The 10,862-nt window shown below is 37.9% G+C and overlaps 1 protein-coding gene across 3 annotated transcripts in view; it reads left to right on the top strand.

Annotated features, from left to right (window-relative positions):
• The window catches only part of KTN1 (kinectin 1), a 91,767-nt gene that overhangs the window by 28,074 nt on the left and 52,831 nt on the right, over positions 1–10,862 (top strand). For all 3 annotated transcript variants that reach the window (XM_021718237.1, XM_021718236.1, XM_021718238.1), the window contains exons 4-7: positions 851–1,021; positions 2,059–2,189; positions 6,887–7,003; positions 9,523–9,663. In XM_021718237.1, coding sequence (XP_021573912.1) covers positions 851–1,021; positions 2,059–2,189; positions 6,887–7,003; positions 9,523–9,663 — 560 coding nt within the window. The remainder of the gene's footprint in view (positions 1–850; positions 1,022–2,058; positions 2,190–6,886; positions 7,004–9,522; positions 9,664–10,862) is intronic.

Raw genomic sequence — 10,862 nt, 5'->3', positions numbered from 1 at the left:
TAGTGGTCGGGAGTGGCCACTGCACTCCAGTCTGGGCGACAGAGTGAGACTCCAATTCCAAAAAAAAAAAAAAGTTATGACATCAATCAGGTTTGAGAGAAATATCTGAATATATTTGGTAAAATTAAATGTCTGTTACCAATTTTAAAGAAGAGAACTGTATATGCATAGAAGTTCTTTCTAAAAGGTTTTCTTTTGGTTAATGACTTTCAGTCTGGATATGGAAGTCGATATCTCTTATACCAACAGACACCAGGCTTAATGTTCAAACTCTTTGAGTTCTTCCCATTAAAGTTAGGAACAAAATAAGGAGGCTTCCTTCCTCCACATTTAATGTTATTCTGAAGTTTTAGCAAGTATAGTAGATGTGCCATTGACATTAGAGGCACGGCTATTGGAAATAAGAAGCTGTCTGCAAGGAACACTGCCTGTGATTTTTATGTTTAGTAAATGCAAGGCTGCAATAAGAATTCAGTAAGGTACCAATATAAATACAAATTAATAATTCTCCTTGAACACTAAAATGGAATGGATTCTTACGTTAGAACAAAAATTAAATGAGAACTAAGGATGTATAAGAAGTTTTTAGCTGCCGTTCGAGGAGGTGTGCTATACATTTTTAGATGTCTTAAGTGATTTACTGTAAAATAAGACTACCAAACTGGTACTGCTCAATTAGAAGAGTGTTTTGACTTGTCAAATGGTGAAATAGGAATTTAAAACCAATTTCAGCTAGCACTGGAGATTTGAAAATAACTACATTTATCATTTAAGTGTGCTTGCATGTTGTTTAATTACTGTGTTTTTGAAAATTCAGAGCAATTATGTTTTTTTTTAACTTAAATTGCAGTCTTGGTAGATGAACCCCTCATTCATGCAACCACTTATATTCCTTTGATGGATAATGCTGACTCAAATCCTGTGGTGGATAAGAGAGAGGTTACTGATTTGATTAAACCTGACCAAGTGGAAGGGATCCAGAAATCTGGGACTAAAAAACTAAAAACTGAAACTGACAAAGGTAATATGCAGAATGTTACAATCTGTTGTGTTGTAAAAGCACATTTTTGAATTCTGATGAATTTCATTTTCTCGTAGAAACAAAGCATTGCAAAAGATTAATAGAATCCTTGTAGCAAAAGTCTAACTGGTGTCTCCTAGTCCAACCTCAGTTTTGTAGATCTGGACACTTGAATTTGACTTGCTAAAGGTCCTGTAGCTATCTTGCTATCTGGTGATCTTTTCCCAACTACTACTACCTCCTGTGAAGTTTCCTTGCTAATTCACTACTGCCTTTTTAAAAATAGAATATTTTTAGAGCAATTTGAGGTTCATAGCAAAATTGAGTGGAAAGTACAGAGTTCCCACGCACTCCCTCCCGGCATATATGTACACAACTAACTGCCTTTTAAAACTTTAACGTAGCTGGAGTATTTTAAAAGCCCTAGGCTTCTTTGGGTCTGATGGGTGGCACTTCCATCAAGAAAGAGCAAGTTGGTTCCTAAAATGAGAGCCCTGGGAGAATTGGGGTGGGTGAATGAGGAGCTTGACGCATGGATTTTTCAAATGTCAGGATTGCTTGTATACATTTGATCTTTATAGAATTGGTTTCCTTTTTATAATTATCTTAGAGCTTATTTTCTCATCTGTGGCGTTTGGCTTATTTATCTCTCTCATGATTATTAAAGTTCCCCCCGTCCCCCACGGTTGGTTGTCATTGTGCAAGGATTATTAAAGTTAAAAGAAAATATTGTGAAGATATTTAAGTGCAGATATTAGCAAATACTAGACAAATGATTTTTTAAATAAGTGAGGATATATTGACATTTTAGTGTTCTGCAGTTTGAGCTAACTTTTTATTAATGAAATTATTCCATATTGTAGATGGTAAACATGTTTTCCCTTCTTAACTGAAGCATTTATTTTTATTTGACCTGAAGTGTATGTCTGTTTTCTTTTGGTTAATGACTTTCTGGAACACAAATTCTTAATGCTTACTTTTGCTGAAGTTATTACTTGAGCCTTTTAAATACCAACTTTTTTTTTTTTCTGATGAAGAAAATGCTGAAGTGAAATTTAAAGATTTTCTTCTGTCCTTGAAGACCATGATGTTTTCCGAAGATGAGGCTCTTTGTATTGTAGATCTGTTAAAGGAGAAGTCTGGTGTGATACAAGATGCTTTAAAGAAGGTAAGTGTATTTGTTGATGATTGTGGGCATATTTGTGAGCAGTCACCAAACGAGACTTCAGCCAGACCAATTAGTTATTATCTACTCCCTCTTTCATATCCCAAGGACATATAGTCCCATCTAAAAGTTCTGAAATGCCTTCAGAAATTATTTCATATATCCATATTAATAAGTGCTAAGTGCACTTAGTTTCATCAAGTATCTGTTGTCGTCTGATGCTTTGACAAAAGCCAATTGCTTCAGCTTAGTAAGATGTCTTATATGGCTTTAAAGGTCATTTGGCTCTTGGACAACGTTTACCATACTTTGCTCTGACTAGAAATATTGAAGTCACCAGGCATAGTGGTTCATGCCTGTAATCCCAGCACTTTGGGAGGTGGAGGTAAGAGGATAGCCTGAGCCCAGGGGCTTGAGACCAGCCCGGGCAACTTGGCAAGACCTCATCTCTACAATAAATAAAAAAATTAGGTGTGGTGACGCATTCCTGTGGTTCCTGCTACTTATAAGGCTAAGGCAGAAGGATCGCCTAAGCCCAGCAGGTCAAGGCTGTGGTGGCCGTGAGCATTCCTCTGCATTCCAGCCTGAGCAATAGAGTGAGACTCCTACTCAAAAGAAAAAAGAAATACTGACATCAAGGTCAGGTGATTTCTGGATAGTGAATGGACTGTTACTGTAACTGAAGATTGCATCATTTAAAGAACCTTGGGACCTTTGTTGTTGATATTTGTGTGTATATAATAGTACCTATCTAAAATAAATGATTTGGATGGCATAATCACTGCTATGGCAGATTAAGAAAAAAACAGTTTGTAAAATAACTCCCCCCCCCCCAAAAAAACAAAACAATAACAAACCACATGAAGTTAATATCTATATTCTTACAGGCCATACTCACTATAATATCATGAATACTGTGCCATACTGGGAAGGGTGACAAGTTTTCAGGTGTTACTTATGTAAGATAAAATGACATGGCATCTATTATTCAATATTAGATAATTGACTTAACTGTTCTTATTCTAAAAGCATAGTACATACACACACACAACCCTGCCCCCAAACCGCTCACCTGGTTTCAAACCTTGAGTGGTTTAGGTTTTTCTTTAAAGACCACTCTATTCTAAGCCATTACCTCTCACCTGATTACCTGTAGTAGTCTCCAAATTGATGTTTCTGCTTTTCCTTTTAGTCCTATAATCTCTCTTTTCTATGTAACTGCAAGGTGACCTTTAGGAGGTAAATCAGGTTAAGTTACTGATTTAAAAACCCTTCTTTGTCTTTCCCTTTGTGCCTAAGACATAAATCCAAATTTCTTAACAGGCCTATGTCTTGCCTGTTTCTACACAGCCTCATCTAGTGATATTTTCCTTACTCCCTCACTGCATCTCACTCGTGCAGGACTTTCTCTGTTTCTTCTTGCACACTACACTTTTTCCCTCTGTCTGTCCTGTCTCATTTCCTTACTTCCAATTTCTTTCCATGCCTAATTCCTCCTTCTAGTCTCCGCTTCAGTATAATTTTCTTATATAAGACTAACCTGAATTCACAATCTAAATTGTCTACCCTGCTATTCTCTCCCATAACTAGCTAGACTTTTTTTTTTGTCATAGCATTTATGATAGCATTCTAAGTCTGTCCGTACTTTCAAGTGTCTATTGACAGTACATTTTGCAAACCTGTGGCATTTTACAATGCGGTATGCTTGTTGGACAGTCTCCCTGTGGTGCCAGTAATGGCCCAGTGCAAGCAAGGTGTTCAAGGGTAGTTGGAGTAAATGTGATAACTGTGTTTGATTTTGAATACAAAGATGTTCTGTTGCAAGGAACTTTTTTGATATTTTTAGTTACAGAATTTGTTCTTTGGTACTTTATTGTAATCAGGTAAGTACATATCTGAAAAGAGTTCTTGGTTATTTGTGGGGATTGGGATAAGCTCTTTGTAGGAAAAAACCTCCAGCTGAAGGTATGTGTTACTACTTCACTGTTTAAAATTATTGCTTTTTAAGATTAAGTGTAACTGCATTAAGTGCTGTCTTCTGACTGAAGATGTTATTGGTGGCTTATGGGGGCAAGAGGAATCATTTTATTATCTGAGACAGCTTTGAACTCTATAGTATAGGTTGCAAATCAGATTACCCTTTATCTGTTTTAGGTAGGCCTAGGAAGAAGTTGGGGATTGTTAAAGATAGCATTTGAAATATAGCAGGTGTTTAGAAACTGTGCACTGTTTTTTGTTTTTTCTTTTTCCTTGGAGCTATTTAGTTTTGGATTAATATCTTGTTCTTGGCTTCTCATGGGGGTGGTTCTGTTCTTTGCTGAAGGGATTCTCCCTATATAGGTATCCTGTGTCTGAATAAGATTAGGTAAGTTTAATTTCTCCCCTTTCCTGCCGTAGAAACTGAGTCTCAGTCAGACCTTTTTAATATTTTTCAAAGTCCCAGTTGTAAATGAATCCTTGTGCCTACTAAAGGCCACTTCAGAACAAGAGAGAAGATAAATAAAGGGGCACTGGCATAGGTCAGAGAAAGAGGAGTTAGGGGACTTGTCGGCCAATTTGATAGAGTGGTTGAAGACAAGTCTGATGACTGCTTGTGTTCTCTTGAGTAACTGGATAGATTGTGGGGTCAGTGATATTTGTAAACACTTTATAGAGGAAGAGAGTAGAGGGTTGAGTCATTTTAGAATGTTTTAGGCATCACTTAGGCCATTTAAGTGGATATAATCTTTTTACGATTGAATATATATTCCTCTGGAGTTGAAGAAAGGTTGCAGTGGGAGTGACTTAGGAAAGTAATTTACTATCATCAGTACATATGGTGGATGTATATTAGACCAGGGATGATGTGGGAAGTGATAAGAAAGTTCCAGAGTGATCCTGAGAACACTGACATTTAAAGGGTAAAGAAAATCACAAAGAATGCTGAAGAGAAGTACGAGTAACACCAGGGTATAGTGAAATTATAGAAGCTTGGGGAACTCAGAGAGTTTGGGGCCGGAGGGAAGTTGGGGGAAATGTTAGTGGCGACACACTTTAGAGAGGTCAAGGAAGATAACTTTTGATATCCTCAGTAAAAGCAGTTTCCCTGCAGTAGTGGACTGTAAATAAGTGAGAAGTGAATGGAAAAGTGGCAGTGAGGGTCCACTATGAATAAGCTTAGGTGGGGAGGGGAAAATAGAGTTGAAAGCTAGAGGGGTTGCAGAGGAGATGTTATGTTGTATGTGCGCACGTGCCCTTGTATTTAAGTTACAAAGTACTTGAGGGTATGAATTAAGATCCTGAGCTCTAGAGTCAGATTTTCTGGATTTAAATCTATGCTCTACCACTTTGAGCTTTGTGGCCAGCCTGAATTTTGCACTCTTTTCATGTATTTTTGTCAAATTGCCTTCTCATAATTAAACATTTTTGGGACTGGGTGCAGTGGTTCAGGCCTGTGATCCCAGCACTTTGGGAGGCGGAGGTGAGAGGATTGCCTGAGCCCAGGGGTATCCAGACCAAGCCTGCGCAACATGGTGAGAGACCTCATCTCTGCAATAAATCAAAAAATTAGCCTGGCATGGTGGTGCACACCTGTGGTTCCAACTACTTGAAAGGCTGAGGCAGAAGAATCACCTGAGGCCAGCAGATTGAGACTGCGGTGGCTGTGAGCATGCCACCGCATTCTAGCCTGGGTGACAAAGTGAGACGCTGACTCAAAAAAACAAAAAAATTCTTTGGGTAATCAACCAAGTGTTTATCACTTACTGGATTTTTCCACTGTCTACCCTACTGTACACATATCAAGGGATTCAGTTTCTTTGAAGTTTAGCAGTAATTGTATTATAATATGGCTTGACATTGACTACTCTATTACATTTCCCTTGGATATTGCATGCCTTTTCAATCATTAGATTCAAATCTACTTTTATTACTGGAATGTTTTATATATTGGCCTTGATATAACTAAAATAATTGGTAACAGTTAAGCATGTATTGGCTCTCCTCTGCCTGTCTTCCTCAGTTTTTTTCTTTAAAAAAAGTAATAAGCAACTGAAGACAACTTTATTTCTACTTTATTCTTCTTGAGACCTTTTAAGAAAGTTCCAACCTTCAATCTTTGCACTTGTTCCTCATGTCACGTGGGGATTTGTTGTTTTTACCTTTCAGGATGTGTCTGTTAACCTCAGAGAACTACACATCCATGGAACCTGTGACGCCTTGGTTAGATTCTGATAGGGTTGGGGAGCGTCTATATTCAATCTTAACTGTTTTTGGCAGTCTTTCTGATATTATGCTTTGAGGCTGTAGGTGACTGTTTCGTTGATGATGGTTTACATTTAGTTTCATACTCTTTTTTTTTTTTTTAATCAAGGAGGAAATTGGTAACTTGACGCTGGATTTAAAACTGGAAGGTCCTATACTTCTTTGTAAAAGTCTATTTCTTGATTGATAATTTATCCTGTTGGTAACAGGATATACAGCATTACAGGAACTTTTCTGAATGGTATTTCACTGATCAGTGTTTGGAATAAATGTACTCTTACAAAGTTAATTTATTTATGGAGAGTCTTGTGATAAGTGTGTATGTGTGTATATTTTACTTTATATATAGTATAAAACTCTATTGTCCCAAGAACACTTGATATTAAATACCTTATTTTCATAACTTCTGGTAGCCCCTGTTAATGATTGCTCATTCTGTATTGATTTCTCAATCATAGTCAAATAAAGGAGAATTGACTGCACTCATACATCAGCTTCAAGAAAAAGACAAGGTACTTGCTGCGGTGAAGGAAGATGCTGCTGCTACAAAGGACCGGTGTAAGCAGTTAACCCAGGTGAAGACATTCTCATGTTCAAGGGACAGACTTCCCACATCAGAAGCAGTCTGATTTGAGAACTTGTCCACAATCTCTGATTGAATTATTTGTGTGATAAGTTTAAACCCAACAGAAGTAATTTGCTTTTAGAGTTTTTAGCGGAGGGAGTGGGGCTCTCTCACTCTTTCATGACATTATAGCCTGTAGTTGAAGTATGAATTTAAAATAGCAATGCCTGTAGATATCCTGATTTCAGATAGCAAAAGCATTCTGTTCAGAAGCATGAGAATTTGTGTTAATTGGATCTGACCTAGACTGATTCTCTATAAAGGCACATAGTATAATCTTATTTAAATCTAGTTTATGGAATTTATGGAATAAATGTACTCTTACAAAGTTAATTTATTTGTAGAGAGTCTTGTGATAAGTGTGTGTGTGTGTATGTGTATATATATTTAAATTTTTAAAATTTATTTATTTTTATTTTTTTTATTTTTGAGTTGGAGTCTCACTCTGTCACCCAGGCTAGAGTGCAGTGGCACATTCATGGCCACCCCAGAGTTGACCTGCTGGGTTCCGTGATCCTTCCGCCTCAGCTTTCCAAGTAGCCAGAACTACAGGCGCATGCTACCAACACCGGCTTACCCGACCTAGTCTCAAACCTGCGGGCTCAGGCAATCCACTCACCTTGGCCTCCCAAAGTGCTGGGATTACAGGCTGAGCCACTGAGCCCGGTCTCTATTTATAGTTTTAAATCAAGTTCTTCTAGTCTCTGAAATTTTAGTTTGAGAGGTTAATTAAAAAATAGCCTTTAAAACATCATGTAGACTGAGGGAATAGAATTGAAACTTTGGAAAATGTGGTTTTGTTTCTTCTGAAGTGCTTATTTTTCCTTTTAGGGATTAAATGCAGTAGAGTACATGAGGTTTATTGATGAATCATTTACCTAGCCACTCTATGATATCATGAGAATGAGTGGCCTTGTTTGACTATATAGACTTTATTTGAATTTGAGGTAAAATAAGAATCAGTGGAAAAGTTTGACCAGGTTAAGATTAATTAAAGTTGTTCATAAACATGCTTCTTTACAATTAGAAATTTTATTATGTGACTGTCTTTTCTCGACTATATTTTTAAAAATAGGTTAACTCTTTTTCTTGATAATTCATTGAGCTACATACTTAAGATGTGAATGCTTCTTTCTAAGTCTGTTGTACATCAGTATAATGTAAGTGTGAATGAACTAACTCTTACAAGTAATCATAAATTAGGTAAATTTAAAATTTTATCAAAAAGTTTCTTTAGAGCAGGGACATGGACTAATCATATCTGCAGATAACTTGAAAATTGCTTGGCTTACCTGTACATTTCTAATGAACATTGTTCTAGGAGTTCATAATACTTGTACAACAAAATGAAATCACCCTTTTAAGATGTGACTTGGGAAGATGATAAAACCTTGCTTTGTGATTTTTACTTTCCCTTATTCCAAACTTCTACTCTGCTATAGACATGCCTTATCCTTATCTCCTCTAGGAAGATAGAGTTTTTCTTTTTCCTTTACGTCTTTTTTTTTCTAGGCCATCTGTTTTCTGAAAGAGAATTGGTACCCAAGAATGTAGAGAATTAACTGTTTTGCTTTAAAATGTTTTTCTTATAATTAAGTTAGAAAGTAGGATTTACTTTAGGTTCATAGTCTGAAACTCTTAAGCCAGAAAGTGCATTTGAGAGAAGAGTAAACACAGTTCCAAGGTGTTTATGAAGAGAATTGGTGTAAAGAGCAGGAGAGATGCAGAAGCCTATGGGTCTTTTTTTCACCTTTTTTTCTTTTGAGGCAGGATGTCACTTTGATTCCCAGGCTTGAGTGCAGTGACATGATCATGGCTTACTGTAGCCTCACACTCCTGGACTCAAGTAAGAGTCCAGCAATTTTTAAGAAGTGTTTTGTATAGAGACGTTTTCTCACTTGTGTGGTCCTGGCTGATCTTGAACTTCTGGCCTCAAGCGATTCTCCCACCTCTACCTCCCAAAGTGCTAGGATTACAGGAATGAACAACTATACTCAGCCTTTTTAATGTTTTGACCTTGCTTTTTAAGCAAGTACTTGTGGTTTCAACAGTCATGATTATTTTGTTAATGTTAAAAATGTTTTCTGGGGGCCAGGCTCTGTGGCTCAACCTGTAATCCCAGCACTTTGGGAGACCGAGGTGAGTGGATTGCCTGAGCCCGTGGGTTCGAGACCCACCCGGGCAACTTGGTGAGATCTCGTCTCTACAGTAAATAAAAAAAAATTAGCCGGACGTAGGAGCATGCACCTGTAGTTCAGGCTCCTTGGAAGGCTGAGGCGGAAGGATTGTTGGAGTGAGCCCAGCAGGTCGAGGCTGTGGTGGCCAGGAGTGTGCCACTGTACTCCAGTCTGGGCGACAGAGTGAGACTCCAACTAAAAAAAAAAAAAAAAGTGTTTTCTTATTGTTAAAGGCTTGTAATACCTTTTTAATAACATGTTTTAATAATTTCTTTTCTGGTTTTCTCTTTAGGAAATGATGACAGAAAAAGAAAGAAACAATGTGGTTATAGCAAGGATGAAAGATCGAATTGGAACATTAGAAAAGGAACATAATGTATTTCAAAACAAAATACATGTTAGTTATCAAGAGACTCAACAGATGCAGATGAAGGTATATTTTCATTCTTTGAAAATAAGATGATGCTGGGCTCGCTGAGAGGCTGAGACGAGGTGGGATCGCTGGAGCCCAACAGGTCGATGCTGGGGTAGCTGGGTTGGTCATGAGCATGCCACTGCACTCCAGCCTGGGCGACGGAGTGAGACTCCAACTCAAAAAAAAGAAAAAGAAGATAAGATGAATGTTCCATCGGCATTATATGACACCAAAAATACTAAGAATTATGTTGAGTAGTGGGACAGAATTTTCTTGCCTTTTCACATTTTGCTACGGCTTGAGTTTTCTTTAACAAACACGCTTACATTTGCAGAAAAAACCTTATTCTTTTGAAAAGAAAAGAAAATAAGATGAAATGTGTGAATTCATTTCATTAGCAAACTTTTAAGTGCCTAGTATGTGCAAGACCCTGGGCTGGGCCATTGACATGCGGTGGCTAGTTAAACTCACTCCCTGTCCTTAAGTGAGCAACTTTTCTAGATGGAGATGAGGTAAGGAGACTGGATATAGACGTAAGTACACCTTAACAGTAGAGGTAAATATTGGGTACTTTGGAGCAATGGAGATAGGCAGTGGGGAAGAGAAGGATTGATAGGGAAGACTTGTTAGAAGTGGTATCCAGACTGTGTTGAATCTTTTGAAGCAATTAGGCATTATCAAGTAAGGGAGTGAAGAAATGGGTGCTGAGTAATAGGAGTTACTTGTATAACTATACTTGGTGTGATTCCTTTGTCCCATTTCTGGAGGTGATGGCTCATTGGGTCTATTTTAGGACCCAGGGTTGAGCTTTTTAATAAATGCACTCCAGGTATTCCAGGACAGATTGTCTAGTGTTAACACTGTGAGAAATACAGTAAGAGTTGTGGTATTTGGGAAGCAGAGATCTAGAGAGGTAGATGGAGCCCCGTCTTAAAAGGACTTGCATACATGAAGACTGGGGAGCCGGGGAAGGAGCTTAAACAGTTGCTGGGATTTTAAATTATTCCTCTTGCAGCAGTGTGGTGAGTGGAGCAAGGGATAGTTGGAAGGCTTCTGCAGGAATTCAAGTCAGTCAGAGCAAGGGCCTGAAGTCAGGTGTTGACAATGGTGACAAAAGAGTTAGGTAGTGTTAACAAAAGAGATAGGTAGGGCTTGGTGTTAGAGTGGAGGAGAGAGGTGATGGTGAAGTGAAGTTACCTTCTGTGTCTTTTGTTAGT

This window comes from Carlito syrichta, unplaced genomic scaffold, assembly GCF_000164805.1.
Source record: "Carlito syrichta isolate Samal-C Ts95f unplaced genomic scaffold, Tarsius_syrichta-2.0.1 Scaffold311979, whole genome shotgun sequence".
Lineage (NCBI taxonomy): Eukaryota > Metazoa > Chordata > Mammalia > Primates > Tarsiidae > Carlito > Carlito syrichta.
The sequence above is the reverse complement of the archived record's forward strand: the minus strand, read 5'-3'. Positions and strand labels throughout refer to the sequence as shown.